This window comes from Brassica napus, chromosome C4, assembly GCF_020379485.1.
Source record: "Brassica napus cultivar Da-Ae chromosome C4, Da-Ae, whole genome shotgun sequence".
In the NCBI taxonomy this organism is placed as follows: Eukaryota; Viridiplantae; Streptophyta; class Magnoliopsida; order Brassicales; family Brassicaceae; genus Brassica; species Brassica napus.
In genome coordinates this window covers 50,616,007-50,633,404 of record NC_063447.1, presented here as the reverse complement: position 1 = coordinate 50,633,404, position 17,398 = coordinate 50,616,007, and the positions used below count along the sequence as shown (strand labels likewise).

The 17,398-nt window shown below is 35.6% G+C and overlaps 2 protein-coding genes and 1 pseudogene across 3 annotated transcripts; 2 read left to right on the top strand and 1 right to left on the bottom strand.

The window, feature by feature from the left end:
- Positions 1-1,149: 1,149 nt before the first annotated feature.
- LOC106393897 (agamous-like MADS-box protein AGL61) lies at positions 1,150-2,279 on the bottom strand. Its single transcript, XM_048756419.1, has one exon. The coding sequence runs from the start codon at positions 1,742-1,744 to the stop codon at positions 1,199-1,201; it is 546 nt and encodes a 181-aa protein (XP_048612376.1). The 5' UTR covers positions 1,745-2,279; the 3' UTR covers positions 1,150-1,198.
- A 258-nt stretch (positions 2,280-2,537) lies between these two features.
- On the top strand, positions 2,538-6,880 carry LOC111205079 (annotated as a pseudogene).
- Positions 6,881-9,916: 3,036 nt separating this feature from the next.
- LOC111215059 (cysteine-rich receptor-like protein kinase 17) lies at positions 9,917-12,736 on the top strand. 2 transcript variants are annotated; one of them, XM_048756418.1, is made up of 7 exons: positions 9,917-10,885; positions 10,981-11,106; positions 11,211-11,311; positions 11,396-11,606; positions 11,726-11,930; positions 12,010-12,163; positions 12,243-12,736. In XM_048756418.1, the coding sequence occupies exons 1-7, from the start codon at positions 10,006-10,008 to the stop codon at positions 12,573-12,575; spliced, it is 2,010 nt and encodes a 669-aa protein (XP_048612375.1). In that variant the 5' UTR covers positions 9,917-10,005; the 3' UTR covers positions 12,576-12,736. The 2 variants fall into 2 exon arrangements, with proteins under 2 accessions (XP_048612375.1, XP_048612374.1); XM_048756417.1 differs by having other exon boundaries at positions 9,929-10,885; positions 11,693-11,930.
- The last annotated feature ends 4,662 nt before the right edge of the window (positions 12,737-17,398 follow it).

Below are 17,398 nucleotides of genomic sequence, written 5' to 3'. Positions count from 1 at the left end.
GACATCTCCTGGCACTATGTCCGAAGACACTGCAGATCTGACAGCGCCCTTGATAGCCCTTGGTCGTCTTGTGTTCTTGTTTCTGTGTGTTGTGGGGAGACGACTTAGAGTTGTTGTGCCAGTTGAAGTTGTTGCCTCGGTTCTGATAGTTCTGTTGTTTAGGTCGAGAAGTAGCCATGTTCGCCGTCATGGGAATTGCGTTGGAGACTGGAGTGGAGACTGCAAGGAGTTTTGCTTCTCGGTTGATGAGTTTCTCATGAATCTCGATGATTGAAGGTGAGATATCTCGACCTTCTATTTGTTCTGCAACAGACTTATAGTCTTCGGGAAGACCATCAATGATGTACTCGACTTTGTCTTCTAGATCCAAAGGTTTCCCGAGGAGTGCAAGCTGATCAAATCGAGATGTTAGGCCTCTCATGTAGTCATCAATGTTTTTGTCTCCCTTGGTGTATTGTTTGAGTTGCAGACGAAGTTGTTGTATGTGGCCTCTGCTTGGGGTGGCGTATGTCGCGCTTAAGGACTTCCACATCTCTTGAGACGTTTTTGTGTTGGTGACAAGAGACTGGATGGAGGGAGATAGAGTGCCAAGCAAGCCACTGTAAATGAGACGGTCCTGACGACGCCATTTGGTATAGTCAGGGTTGACTTCTGATTCATCGTTGACGTTGATCGTTTGAGCAGGAGCCGGGTTTGTGCCATCGATGTAGCCTGCGAGATCGTAGCCGTCAAGCAACGCGTGAATCTGAATGCTCCAGGTCATGTAGTTTGTGGAGGTGAGCTTGTTAACATTAACCATGTTGATGTTGAAGAGGGTTTTTGTTGTATCGAGTATCTCAGCGGGTGTTGCCATCGTGAGTATGGTGGGATAGATCGAGGTTGAAGGGAGGAAGTAGAAGAAGAAGAGATGGTGGCTGAGAAATTTTTTTTTTTTTTTTTTTTTTTTTTTTTTAGGGTAATCGATATCGCTCTGATACCAAGTAAAGATTGTATTAAGCTCATCGTTAACAATGTACAAGAGAGTCAATATATACATCACAGACTCTAGGGAAGATATTAACAACATTCCTATAACAGAGGAGCTATAATATTGAGAAGTTAATGTGAGATCTTCATCGTATATCTTCTTATCTCTTACAGTAAGAAGGAGAGGGAGCCGTAACTTTATTATTATCCAAGAAACCTAACACATCCTCTATCACATCCTTAAACCGAGCTGGCGAGCCGTACTTGTCTCTGACACAACAATCTTCCACAACTCCTCTAACGCAGATTTCATTTCCCGTAACTGAATCATATTCATCTCCTCCACTGGCCTTTCCCACCAATTCGTCATCGACCACCTCACCGCATTAGCTCTTCTCATTTCTGCCATCGCTTGACCCTTCTTCTTCTCTTCCTCTAACTGGCTCACGATCTGCGTCAGCTCCACGTTCAGCACGCTGCTGCTCGCTGCAGCGTTTCCCTGCGGTTTCTCCGTCTGCGTTATGGACAAATTGTTGCGGGACAAATAACGGTCCAATACGGATTCGACGCTGGGATGGCCGAAAGAGAAAGGCTTTTTGGCTGGAGAATACACGATGATCCCAACCTCTGCGCCGCACAATGTGCAAAGCTCGCTAGCTTTCTTGAATAGACCGGCTCTACGTTTTGAGAATGTGACTTGCCGGTGGGTCTCTTTCTTAATCCTAACCATTGGAATTCTCTGTCGTCCCATGGTTTCTTTCTTCTTCGACATCATCATAGTTTTCTTTATGTCAGAGTTTTAGTTGTTTTTCTTTGTTAGACAATTTGGTAGATAAATTGTGTGTTTATATACATGTTTTGAGTAAGTGACATTATTGTGAAAATCGAGTTGCATAGTTGGCAATTTATTTTCTTATTTTTGTAACAGCAAGCTTGTAATTATTCAGTTTGTTATTAATGTTGAAGATAGATAATAAAATTCTAAAGATTTCTGTATGTTATAAAATCTTAGTTTGGCAATACAACGTTTTCATTGTATTATTGTCTTGTATATAAATACATGATTTTCTAATCATTAATTGTTAAAAGTCAGTATCTTAGATATATTTCATAAAAGTGTATGATCCACCAATCATGATGCAAAAAAAAAAAACTAATTTGATAGTAATCTAATAATCCACAACTGGGTGAAAGGATCGGAATTATAATAGTTTACAGGTTAGCTCACAGGGATGAAATAAACTAAAAGTAAGAAATGATATATTTTTCTTGTAACAGCAAGCTTGTAATTAGTCAGTTTGTTTTTATTTATTTTTTGTAGATATATGAAAATTCATAGTTCGGCAATGCACTGATTTCTTCTTCATCTTCTTGTATTATTTTCTTGTGCAGAAATGCATGATTTTCTAATCACTAATGTTAAAATTTATTGTCTTACGTAAATGTAAAATTTATTATAAACATGATACAATGGTCTAAAAATCATGATGCAAAAAGAATACAGTAATTAGGAGAATAGTATAATAATCCAAAAAGGTAAAAAAATCAGAGTTGTATAATAAAATCCTAAAGATTTGTGTATGTTATAAAATTTTAGTTTGGCAATGCAGTGAATTTTTTTCTCTCTTGTATAAGGAGTTCTATTATTCTCTTGTGTATATGATTTTATAATCATAATTGTTGTCATAATAATCCTCTAATCATGATGAGAAACGTAATTAAACAAATAGAAAAGCATAAAAAATGAACATGGATCGTTGTATTTTATAGTAATAAAAAGTCATAAAAGTGACTATAAATGTAAATCACTCTTGTATGTTATAGCTTCGGCGGCTTCATCAATTTTCTTGGGCAACAGCTATGTTTCAGCCAAGCTCTGTTTCAAACCATCGATGAAGAGCCACAACGATGGTAGCCTCTATAATGCCGTCGCTGTCGGTGGTGTTCATCAAGTCAAAATGATGGGATAGAGTTATTTTTAGTTTTTCATAAATTATACGATTATGGGTGTTTGCCACAAAGACTTTGACTTGTGCCTTGTCATATAATTCAAAGTAAACGATAGTGATTACTTACTTAACGCTTGTCACATCACCTTTTCAATGTTTTTATCAATAAATACTTCTTCGTGACTCCCAATTTGCTCTGGATTTTATTTTTCTCTATTTGGTTTTTATCTGATTTGCAATGGAAGGGAAGTTTTTCTTTGGCCACTGCTTAATATGGGTGATGTTATTGCTGTGGCAGATACACGGATACAAAAGCTGCATTCTGAAAGAAAGGAAGGCTTTGTTGGAGCTCAAGGATTACCTGATCTCAAAGAGTTCGGAATCCCTGGTGGGATCGGTCCTCAAAGCACGGCCTGAAGAACCGGACCTCGAATACGGGGAGGCAATACCTGTTCTCTCTAATTATGAAACTTGGACTAATGACACAAAGAGCGATTGCTGCTGGTGGAATGGCATTAAGTGCAATCGTACGAGCGGGCGTTTCATTGGTCTTTCTGTTGGTTCTGTGTGCTTTAGAGAGCCTAATTCTCTCCTTAATCTTTCCTTTCTGAATCCCTTTGATGAGGTTCAAAGTCTGAACTTATCCGGGGAAAGATACGTCCAGTCATATAGTGGCTTCTTTGATGATGTTGAAGGTATTCCAGGCTTTTACATTGTTTAGTTTACCTGTATCTGGAAACGTTACTTCAAATAATTTAGAATGTTAGATGAGTTATATCTTATTTTTGTATAGTCTATTAATGAGATATTTCTTTGCAGGTTACAAAAGTTTAAGGAGATTAAGGAACCTGGAGATTCTGGATGTCTCATGGAATGGATCTCAGTAACAGTATCTTTCCTTTTCTAAATGCCGCAACATCACTTACAACTTTGTTTCTACGGGGTAACTTCAGAGATGGCCCTTTTCCTATTAAAGGTGTGTTTTCCATTTGCCATGACCCTTCTCCGGGGTAACTTGTGAGATGGTCCTAATTGTTGAGTTCGTTTATGCCATTTCAAATATCATTTTCTTACATATTAATTAGAAGAGTCTTGCTTTTGTATCTCTTCGTATTATGGCAGGATTTAGTCACCTGACAAAGCTGAAAGCTCTGGATCTAAGTTTAAATAAATTTTCTGGCTCAATGGAATTGCAAGGTAAGCTTGCTTTTTTCTCTTTGAAAAAAACAGTGTACGATGATAATATTGTGATGTTCAATCTTTTGGCCTTTACCTTATCTCAGAACTAAAAAACTTGAAAAACTTTGAACTTCTGAATCTAAATAGACTTCACGGCTTCATTTCAGGTAACATAATTGTAACCAGTTTTTTTGGGTCGGCAGAAGATAACTTTATATAACAGAATTTTACTAACGTGCATTATATGAACTTACTTTATTTCAGAACTAACGAATTTGCCGAAACTGGAACTGCTGAATCTTGCTCGGAATAATTTCAGCGGACCTATAACAGGTGTGTTTGCTTCACCTCTATTTTATTTATGTGAACAGCATTATATTTTTATTGTCTCATGAATTCTCTAGACAAAATTGTTCTCATTATCTTTTTGGTTTCAAATCAATATTTTTTTGAAGCTGTTTGTGAAATGAAGAATCTGCGGGAGCTCGATCTCAGCGAAAATCATTTTGTAGGCCAACTTCCACTTTGTCTAGGTAGCTTGAAAAAGCTACGAGTTCTCGACCTATCATCCAACCAGTTTAGCGGAAATCTACCGTCTAGTTTCATTAGCTTAGAATCCCTCGAGTATCTATCATTGTTAAACAACAACTTTTCAAGCCTATTCTCGCTCAATCCACTCACCAACCTCACAAACCTCAAGGTTTTCAAAGTTTCATCAACATCTGATAAGGTACAAGTAGAGTCAGAGGGTAACTCGGAGCCAAAGTTTCAACTGAGAGTTGCTGTACTACGATCTTGCAGCTTGGAGAAAATCCCTTCATTTCTCGTCTACCAAAAGAACTTGCGTCTGCTTGATCTATCCAGCAACAGATTATCCGGAAACCCTCCTACGTGACTGTTGCTGAATAATACAGAACTTGAAGCCTTACTGTTGCAGAAAAATTCATTCACAATTTTTCAGATGCCTACAGTAGTAGTGCATAATTTGCAGGTTTTTGATTTTTCTTCCAATAATATTGGTGGGATGTTCCCTCATAATATTTCTCATGCACTTCCGAATCTGGTACATCTAAATGCCTCAAGTAACTGGTTCCAAGGGAATTTTCTATCGTCTATGGGCGAGATGAAGAGCATTACATTCCTCGACCTATCCTATAATAACTTATCTGGGAAGCTACCAAGAAGCTTTCTCAAGGGTTGTTTTCAACTGAAGTACCTGAAGCTCTCTCACAACAAATTTAGCGGCCATTTTCTTCCAAGAGGAACACAATTCTTTTCATTAGACGTGTTGAGAATAGATAACAACTTATTTACAGGGAAGATCGGAGTTGGTTTGCTTAGCTCTACTGACTTGTCAATGCTTGACATGTCCCACAACTGTTTCACTGGTGCTATTCCAAGTTGGATATCTAAGTTTTCTTATTTGGAGTTCTTATTGTTATCAAACAATTTCTTAGAAGGTAGCATACCACCTTCCTTGTTGCTCATTGAGTTTCTGGACCTTTCTGGAAACCTATTTTCGGGAGCCTTACCGTCGTCACAGGTACAAGGTAGAATATTCTTCCTCAACAACAACAACTTCACAGGGTCAGTTCCAGACACATTGTTGGAAGGTGTCCAGATACTTGATCTTCGGAACAATAAACTCTCTGGAAGTATCCCCGAGTTTGTCAATTCAGAGATCAATTTTCTTTTATTGAGAGGGAACAACTTAACAGGATCCATTCCAAGGCAGCTGTGTGAATTAAGCAATATCAGGCTTTTAGATCTTTCAGATAACAAGCTCAGTGGCTCCATACCTTCATGCCTCTATAATACATCAGTAGTGCTACGAGGTGGAAAAGAGGATATGATTACCTACGGGCCATCTTCTCAAACACTGAGTTTTAATTCTGAATATTACAGATAGAGGAGTTCCAAGTATACTTCGCTGCCTTTCAGGAATTTGAAATAAAATTTGCAACTAAGCAAAGGTACGATTCTTATTGTCCTGGAGAATCTTGGTATAGTGATTCGTACAGTCCTGACGAGCCTTGGTTAATTGATTATGGTACTAATACATCTCAGTTCAGAAGAGGAGTACTTGATTATATGTATGGGATGGATCTGTCAAACAATGAATTAAGTGGTTTTATCCCAACAGAGCTTGGAGGTCTCTGGAAACTGCGGTCCCTGAATCTATCTCACAATTTCTTGTCGAGTTCCATACCATCCAGCTTCTCCAATCTGAAGGATATTGAGAGCCTTGATCTGTCCTACAACAAGTTACATGGCAGCATTCCTCAACAGCTAACCAGCCTTTTCTCTCTTGCTGTGTTTGATGTGTCTTACAACAATTTATCAGGAATCGTTCCCCAAGGAAGGCAGTTTAATAGCTTTGACAGCAACAGCTACATAGGCAATCCTCTTCTTTGTGGACTACCTACCAATATAAGTTGTGATCAGGCTAACGAGAGGTCAGAGGAAGAGGATAGTGGAGGAGGAGAGGAAGAAAATGAAGCTGACATGGATAGAGTTGTATTCTATTATGGTACTGCCTCAGTGTATGTGACCACATTGGTATGTATCGTTGTACTCATGTGCTTTGATTGTCCTTGGCGTCGAGCATGGCTCCGCATTGTCGATGCTTTCATCGCTTCAGCCAAACATATGTTGTTTTAAAATCTTTTCAGCTCAATTTCTTGGATATTTCTATCCAAACCTAATCTTGAGTCTACTGTGTTCGTGTAAGTGTATGTACTTTTAATTCATGTCCAAGCAAAAACTTAATAAAATAAATTTGTTTACTGCTTCCGATCAATAGTGTTTTCTGGGAAGACTTTGACGTCTTATCAAACAGCGTGTCGCGGAGCCTTGTTTCGTCGGAGTGGTCAACTGATGAAGCGAGCTTTGTAGCTGGTTCGCGGTGAGGATCAGCTTCCCAGTGTCGGCGACGGTTCCTCCACCTTGTCCACAGCGGAGCCCACACCATTGGAAGCTTGAAGACTGTTCCGGTTTCGATGCTTCCGCTAAGGCCCGATTTTTCTTTTCTTCCAGTAGGGATTGTTTCCGTTTGCTGGCGAAGTAGTGAGGCATGGTCGCTGGTGAAACTATTCCGGTCAAGAATGCATCGCTTCGGTGTTGATGTGCTGGTCCGAGTACTGAACTCCTATCTCTTGGTGACTGGCACTTGTTTTTATTAGGTTAATCTTGATTAGGAATAGCTAATCTCCGGGCTTATGTTTCTCACGGTTGTGGTAGAATGTTAGGGGTGGAAGAGACGGCTCCTTGTCTGTGACAGAGCTTGTTCTCACTGGGTTTAATAACATCAAAGTATAGGAATTGGTAGTCCAATCTAGTGATCTTCTTATGATACTTAATCACTTTGTATGTAAATGCGGTTGAAAATCCTTCCTGGTTAAAAATCATGTAATCCTCCGATTGCTAAATGAAAAGTTGATGTTAGGCCTGGGCGTTCGGGTCTTCGGGTCGGATTCGGGCCGGTTCCTTTCGGGTCCGGGTCTTTTCGGGTCCTAAATATTTAGATCCAATAGGTACTTAGAAATTTTCGGTTCGGGTTCGGGTCGGTTCTTCTCGGGTCCGGGTCGGTTCTTCTCGGTTCCGGGTCGGTTCGGGTCTATAATTAAAATACCCATAAAATACCAGTAATTTTTCGGATCCGGGTCGGATTCGAGTATTTAGGATCTGAAAAAGACATGATATACCCAATTCCATAAACTTTAGTTGAATATTTGTCATATGTATCTAAAATTTTACAAAACAACTTAAATGAAACTATTAATAATTAAAATAAAACATTTTAAAACTCTAAATTTTACATTTTAAAACTTTATATTACTTTAAAAATGTTAAAAAATAATAACAAATGTTGTTAACAAAAGATATTTCAACAAAATCATAAAATAATATATATATATATAATAGAACACAAAAACATCATAGTTTTAGATATACATGTTTTTAAGTCGGGTACAAATCGGTTCTTATTGGGTCGGGTCTATTCGGGTCGGTTCTTTTCGGGTAAAAAAAATGATCTTCTTATTGATCTTCTTATGATACTTAATCAATTTGTATGTAAATGTGGTTGAAAATCCTTCGTGGTTAAAAATCATTTAATCCCCCTATTGGTAAATGAAAAGTTGACGTTGAGCAAAAAAAAAAAAAAAAGATAGCTTCTTGTTAACTCATATGTTATGCATTTCATACCGTTATTCTCAACACAACAATTTATTTGTTCTCGTCTTCTATAAACATACACTTTTTTTTTTTATTAACTGTAGTTTCCTCTACATAATATTCTGAAAATAACACTGAATGTTTTCCATTTTCCATATAAGATAAGTTCATGGTAGCAGCTCCATATAGTCCATGAATCATCATGTCTTTAATGATATTATAAAGCTATGGCTTTTCATTTTCATCAGGAATTTTTGCAGATATGATCTTGACTATGTTATCTGTAGTGGAAAATTTTGAATCAATTTGCACGAAAAGTAGAATTTGAGAATGTAGTAGACCACGTTTTTAGAATTCAATGGTACATTACTGAAATTTAACATAAAAACCACTTGATCCGCACATCCGTGCGGGTAGCCTTTCATTTTACAATATATAATTTTCATATTAAGTTTTGTCTATAATCATTTTTATATAATGTATTGTTGTGATTTTCAAAATAAATAAATAGATAATATATAGTTATAGATATACAAATTTTACATATCTTACCAATTTTATTTTTTGTTTAAAAATATTACATAATTTACGAATTTTAATCCTTTTAAACAGTAAATGATATTTTAATATTTTTAAACAATGAATGATATTTTATTTATTTATTTAAATATTTTTTTAATAATTTACCAATTTAATTTAATTTTCATTTTTATTCATTATTACTTCTATTTTAATATAATATTCACTATAATTATAATATTTATAGAATATAATATAATATAATATAATTTTATTTTGTTTTATAATTTTTTTAACTAAAATTAATTTTACTATTATTAGATTACTAATTACGAAATTACTCAATGGCAAATTACTGAAATTTAACATGAAAACCATTGGTTAGATAATAATATAAAAAATACCAAAACACGAAAATCATGTCTAAAATAACATTAACATGATGCAATCTTTCCTAAGAGTTTATTTTTCATTAAATTATTTATCAAAGAGTAGACTTTCATCTCAAACATCCTACAAATAATGTATGGTCTGTCATCATACGCTTCTTTAGATATTTTGTTATCAATTCAGGTCATTTTAGGTTGTATGTAAATGTGATGAAAAGATTGAAAAATCCAAAATGTTTACATATGCTCATTTCATCTACATATTTATTCTTCAATGAAGAATCTTCATATATCTAGGATAACCTTTGAAAGTTGCTGCCAACAAAAACTGGTGACTTTGTTCATGCATATCAGTTTTACCAGCATTTTTAGACTCTCATTGATATGACGAGAATATATATATATACATTCTTCTTTAGATATATCTATCATAAAACAAACACCCATGAATTCTCCGTAAAGTATCGACAATATTTATTAATGAAAAGGAAAAATGGGTGAGAAGTTGAGATATGTGAGCAATGGGAATGCTCTAAGAATGATATGGTAAAATAGTGTTCCACGTTGGAAACAAACAATGAAATAATGATGTTGACTTAGTGTGTCTAAGTCTTCCACTGAAATTCGATGTAGCCTACTTATCATCTAAGAAAGTCTTCCACTTCCACTGAAATCCAAAGTAGCAAAGTCAGTCTCCCACTGAAATCCAAAGACCAAAGTAGCCTACTTATTTATACAGTGCGTATTTACTGGTAGAATTCAAAGTTCTGTATAAATTGATAAGATCAACACACACACACACACGATCTGAATTATATAAAGAAAAAATGGGAAAGGAAGGCACTGTACTAATCCTCTGCTTCTATATCATAAGCTGCAGTGCCATTTACGTTTCTGCACAAACTTGTGATGATACTGCTGGGAATTTCAAACCCGGTAGTCCATATGACAAGAACCGCCGTCTCATCAACTCTACTCTAGCTTCGAACATCACGAGCCATAACGGCTGGGTCAACGGTTCGATAGGGTTAGGCCCCAACATAGTCTACGACATGGGAATGTGCTCTCCAGGTGCTGGACCAGACTCTTGCTCCTCCTGTATCAACGACGCATTCGACAGTTTAGTAGGGGCCTGTTCGAACCAGTCAGACGCTTTCTCATGGCTCGGTGAAGAGATCCTTTGCCTTGTTCGCTACTCTAGCAAGTCCTTCGGGGTCCTATCCTTGAAGCCTTTTAGTAGATTTTATAATAATTTCTACATAAAAAATGAAGACCAGAAGGGGTTTGATAGTGTGTGGGACGGGTTAATGACTCGTATGATCACATCAGCTTCTTCGTCGGTGAGAAACAGTTCGTCTAATTCTTCTTCTCCGTTGCCATTGTCTAGTAGTAAATACTATGCAAAGGATGTATCTCCCGTGCCGATTTACGGGAATATTACGGTCTTGATGCAATGCACTCAAGATATATCTTCAAATGATTGTAAACGTTGCCTACAGACAAGCGTTGATTACTATAAGAAAGAGCTCCATGGGAGGAAAGGCAGTATTATAATGCGGCCAAGTTGCTTTTTCCGGTGGGAATTGTTTCCATTCTCTGGTGTTTTTGATAATATTAATCTTCAGTTTCGGCCATCATTGGCGCCTTCGCTGCCGCCTTCATCGCCGCATTCTGAAGCCGACCTGACCAGTAAAACCAAAACAAAAGGCAAGTCTTCGTTGGAAATATTAATTTCAGGCAATTCTTGTTTCTTTTTTTGTTGGTTTTGTGTTAGCTATGTTTATGGTGAACTGGTGGTGCAGATAAAGGGTTCTCTGGAGGAAAGATCGCTGCAACAGTCATTGTTGTTTTCGTTGCCATAATAGTAAGTGTCGTAGGCATAGCTATTATCAAGAGAAGAAAGCGAAAGCAAGACATTGAACTTCCAAGTGAGTTTTTTTTTTGTTTGTTTATAGAAGTCTTGATTGCTTTTGGTATTTCAACTTTAAGAATTCCACGGCTTAAGGAACTTGTTTGATGGTCTTGCATGAAGCGGAATCTGTTCAATTCGATTTAAAAACAATTGAAGCTGCGACAAACAACTTTTCAGAGCATAACAAGCTTGGTGAAGGTGGATTTGGTGAGGTTTACAAGGTATTTACCTTATATGTCCACCTACTTTCTTCTTTTGTGGAGAAACAATGAAATGATGATACCTAATATGTAATTAATTTTAAGGGTATGCTTATGAATGGAACTGAAGTTGCAGTAAAGAGACTCTCAAAAACATCAGGACAAGGCGAAGTAGAGTTCAAGAACGAGGTTGTTGTTGTTGCAAAGCTTCAGCACAGAAATCTTGTTAGACTTCTTGGGTTTTCGCTACACGGAGAAGAGAAATTACTCGTCTATGAGTTTGTTCCTAACCAAAGCCTCGATTATTTCCTCTTTGGTAAGTTAACTTCAGTTTTGGCATACCCTTGTCTGTTATTTATTCTTCTTATAGATAGGTATATGTGATTATATTTGAATATACAGACCCTAGTAAGAGAGTTCAGTTGAACTGGACAGTGAGACGCAACATCGTTGTGGGAATCACTCGAGGAGTTCTATATCTTCATCAAGATTCACGGCTAAAAATTATACACCGCGACCTCAAAGCAAGTAACATTCTCTTAGATGCTCACATGAATCCGAAAATCGCTGATTTCGGAATGGCAAGGATCTTTGGAGTGGACCAAACTGTAGCCAATACAGCAAGAGTAGTTGGGACCTTGTAAGAATATCCTTAAATGAAGTTGACAAAGTTATTTTAATGTGCCATTCTTCTGCCAATTTAACCTGTGTTTTTGCAGCGGTTACATGCCACCTGAATATGTGACGCATGGCCAATTCTCGACGAAATCAGATGTTTATAGCTTTGGAGTCTTGATCCTTGAGATCATTAGTGGCAGAAAGAACAGCAGCTTTTACCAAATGGATGGTTTGGTTAACAACTTAGTCACATACGTGAGAAATCATAAACTAATAATGTTCCAAATTTTGTTGGATTCTTTTAAACGGCGATCATAGTTATGAACTTCAACAGGTCTGGAGACTTTGGGAGAACGAATCATTGATTGAGCTTGTAGATAATGGTATCAAAGAAGATTGTAAACGCGATGAAGTCATTAGATATATTCATATTGGGATGTTATGTGTTCAAGAAAATCCTGTAGATCGTCCAACATTGTCGACTATATACCAAATGCTCACAAACAGCTCAGTCACTCTGCCTGTGCCTAGGACACCTGGATTTTTTTTTGGGAACGGACCAAGATCAAACCCTTCAGCCCATGGATTGGAGCCAGGTCAGTCGAGTAGTAAGTCTATTCCTTGTTCCGTAGATGAAGCAACAATCACCGATGTTACTCCTCGTTGAAAATTCAACATGTTCTGTATGGATTGGTTTTGGTTGTCATTTGTTTTATGTCCGAAGTCAAAATGCATTATTCAAGCTTGAACTTGCAACTTGACTAAGCTCAAGTTCACTTCAATGTCAACCACAAACAGAAGAATCAAGAAAAAATAATGCTTTGAATAGACGTAAGTGACGAGATTAAAGTCCTCAAAGCAGTATAGAAGGAAGATAATGCCACCATTAGTGGTGGTGTCTCGCATAGTTTCTCACCACTAAAACATTTAAATTTGATCAAAAAGTATGAAAGAGAGCAAAAAGGGTTTCTTTTGAGTAACTCTTATCTCTCAGTGATCTCTCACCACACTTGTCACCATATGATTATTCAATTCTTTTTAAAAGAAAGTAAAGTTAGGTAGCCTTGATATTCCTCCCCCCCCCCCCCCCCCCCCCCCCCCCTTTTTTTGGTTTTTTTAATGCATGTGTTTCATTCATAAGTGTGCTTACAATAATGAAACAGACCAGAAACAAAATATAAGAGAAAAGGTACCAGTAGGCACCGTAAATTAACCCCATACACATGTGGATAATAGTAAATGCAAAGGAAAATCGTGAAATTATGAAGGAGAGCCAGACAAAACAAAAACCAATGGAATTACTTTTCAACCTCTCTTGCGTAACAGAGCCAACCAAGTAAGACCATTTCTTGATAAATAGCTGATTCTCACGACTAGAAACAATGCATATCTCCTCTCAAAACTGTTGAGAGACCTCTCCACAACCAAAACTCATGGCTTCATAATGCGGCAGAGAACATGAAACATATAGCAAGGTCTAATCCCTTTCATAAGAACCGAGAATAAAATCTGTAAGAAACATACGAGCCACCACACTCCGATGAAACAAAACATAACAGAGAAAAATCAGATCTAGCAGAGAGAGAACTCTGCCGCCTAGACAGAGAAGCAAATCAGATCTAGTGCTGGGTTCGTGGGTCAGCCCGCTCCGCTACAGGTCGAATCATTTTCTTTTTATTCGAAATCTTGACCCGTATAAGAGTATATATAACCCGCAAAGAATTATTTTTATACATGTACCCACTTCGCCAAAACCCGCCAAACTCCTAGATAATATTAATTAGACTAAAAACAATTAATTTTAAAGTATTATTTTCATATAACAACACAATATATATAATAATTATCTTAGTTATCAAAATATGTTTTATTTTAGAAAATTTTATTATACTAATTTATAATCAATTATATAACCTATAAATCTAATATTATTAATATTAATTTTTTATTCTATAATGAATTATATACAAAATTTTATTTTTCATTAATATTTAATTACACATCTTTCTTTTTGAACCTAATAAAAAGAAGGAATTAAAATGAGTTTTGTAAGAACATATTGAAAATAAAAACTGTAACAACATGTTTATCCTGATAATATAAGTTCGTAAAATAAACCATTAAAATATGTATGACATTATTACAGCAATGAGAGCATTGAGATATACACTAATTATATTTTTTCTTAAAATATGTTTCTGTTTTTTTTTTGTTAATTTTTATTTTATTTTAATTATTTTATGATTAACTAATGATTAAGCTAATTATTCATTAAGATTGTCAACAACTTTAACTGCTCTAATTTTTATCTTGAGAAATCGAATGCAAAAATTCACTTTGCAAAAAATAGTGTATATGGATAAAATAGACTACAATAATTTCATAAAATCTTGGAAAAGATGACAAATAAGCAAAATCACTTCTCATATAATAATATAGATATATAAAAATTTATGATATTTTATATATTTTTCGAAAAAGTTTGTTTCTTTAAAAACATTTTTTTTTAATTTACGGGTTAACGCGTACCCGTGACTCAAATTCGGCTGATCCATATGTTCTGCTTAAAATAATCTCAACCGTATCCGCACCCGCAATTCAAAATTTTCTATTTGTTCGTCCCGCACCTATTTCGTGGCGGATCAAACAGGCCAAGGCCCGCGGGTATTGATTAAAATTCACATCTCTAGGTTTATCGATGAAGTGGAAATCTGAGCGTGGATTCATGTAACTGAGGGGGGAATGTCAAGGCAACCGTAGCTATAACTGAAAGTTAATATTTTAATATTTTGAGAAATTCACAATTGTATCTACCATTTCTCATGATCTAAGGATCACAATCATATAGTTTTCAGACGTAAATACCCTATTGAATTTTTTTACCAAAAAAATACCTTATTGGAATTAAGTTTAAAAATATATATTTGATTTAATTGGAATTTTCCGCAAGTATCAAAATAGGAACGACTAAAAGTTAATATTTTAATATTTTGAGAAATTCACAATTGTGTCTACCATTTCTCATGATCTAAGGATCACAATCATATAGTTTTTGAGAAATTCACAATTGTTACCAAAAAAATACCCTATTGGAATTCTTTTACCAAAAAAAAAAACCTATTGGAACTAAGTTTTAAAAAATATTTTATTTAATTGGAATTGATCGCAAGTGTCAAAATACGAACTACTAATGGACACTAAAACAAATTAACAATTATGTTAATTATTAAGTTTGTATTTTTCTAGCTGGAAAATTATAATTAATTTGTAGTAATTGATTACATTTTTTTTTTGTCAGGTGTGATAAAATATTTAGTTCAAAAAAAATCCAGTAAAATAAATTTATTTTTTACCATTGTCGTATTTATATTTCTATTAGTAATCTTGACGAACGGGTTTCAAATTTTATTTAAACATTTTTTTGAAGGGTATGATTATATTTTCTTTTTTGCAACCAAAAGGTATGATTATATTAATCGACAAAGGAAAAAAATTGTTATATACAATGATTTATGATTATCTACTGCATGAGCAAGATAGGACTGAGTAGGAAGATAAAAATACCAATTTTGAGCAAAAAACTTCTTGGAGGAGACTCGAGGACAATATTGACCCAGGGCTAGATAAAGCTCTAGTTACTGCATATTTGAGAAGCCGCATTACAGATCAACTTGGTGAGCAATGGAGAGGGCCATATGATGCCTACGAGTCTACGACCATTACTTTCTTTCATAATCCATTAAATTGTGGCCTGGAAAGTCACCTTGATGAGATACGGTTTACGTAGTCGATTTCTTCTTATTTTTATTTCTTAGTCGATTTCTTAGGGGAGATCGAATCTTGTGATCCCAGTCCAGTGTGATCATGCTCCCGAGAAATTTAGCAGAGCGTTGTCCAAACTGTGTATGAGAAAGGGCATGAGAAGAACAGGTGTTATACGAGTTTCATCTTGCTCTCCACATAGGATACAATGTTCTACACTTCTACTATCCCCCATTGACGAGTTCAGGCTCCGCCAATCTATATTTAATTGCAAACCACATGATAAGGCCTTGTCATGGGATCGACTGGGGAAACCAAACAATTCTATACTACGAAACCTTAAGCTGTTTTCCTCTCAGCTGATCACATATTTCTTTGAGGAGAAATGCATCTTATAATCATCATTGTCTCAATGGGATAATACCAACCTATAAGTTGTCACATTAGTATAATCTATATATATAAAGTTAGTTTTTTCTTTCTTATGACAAGTGGCAAGGGGGTTTGATGACATGTGCACTCATGTATTTTTGTTTTTATATTTTAGGTCATTCTTCTTTTACACTATTGCAATTTAGATTAGTACTTTCAAATTGTGCACTATTATTTTTCTCATACTAACCATTATTATGTGAAGTTTTATAATATATTTTATTAGTCAATAAAATTAGAGATGAATAAAGAAAAAAATACAAAAATAAAAATAGATTTTAAATATTTTATTTATTCACAACTAAAAATAACATAATTTTTTACTATTTTATTATTTTTTATTAATTTTCTATTATTTTATTTACAAATTATAATTTATTTTACTATTAAAAATCAGAAAATAACTAAACTAAAAAAACTAGAGTAAGACACATAATCTAAACTTAAATCTCCACAATCACAAAGAAAATATAGAATACTATAGTAACACTTACTCAATAAAAGTCCGAAACACAAATGAACGCGATCAATCACCAATCCAAAACACCGAAAAAAGGATTGAGAAAGAATAATCACCGGACCAAAGTCACCACGAAGCAGGAAAACACATGCATAATGCACAACCACCAGCTAAAATATATGAATCACCTCACAAACAAAACAACCACATACAAGGAACTCATGCCAACGAAGAACCACAAAGCTCTGAATAGAAGAGACCAAAGCACGAAAAGACTAACTCCACACACCTATACCAAAGGAAGCAGGAGAAGAAGAAAAGCAACATAAGGGAGGGAGAATGGAAGCCAACCACAGAGAAATCAGAGCTCAAGTTTGAGACAAAAAATAATCTTCCAAGCCCACAAAACATACACGAAGGAAAACACTATCCAAACCTTGAGTGGCATATATGTGAAATGGAGAGCCACCAGAGACACAACCAGCGATGAAAAGTGCAACGAGATGAGAGAACAAAGAAAGAAAAAGAGACTACACAAAATCAGCAAACTGTGGAACCATCCTCGAGCTATGAAGAGAACATAAAAGTCAGATCACCAAAAACCAGATCTTGAAAACCAAGACTAGCAGGGACTATAAACGGCAAACCAACTACGAGGAAGACAACTAAACTCTGATCCAGCCCAAGGAGATGTAGTTCCTAACATTAGCCAAATCTAAGGAAGAAGAGGAAAAATATTGACAAGAATAGTGTACAACATCATGAGAAACAATCGCACAACTGGGAACTCATAAACCTGATCTACAACAAATATCAGATAATCTCACAAGAGAAGA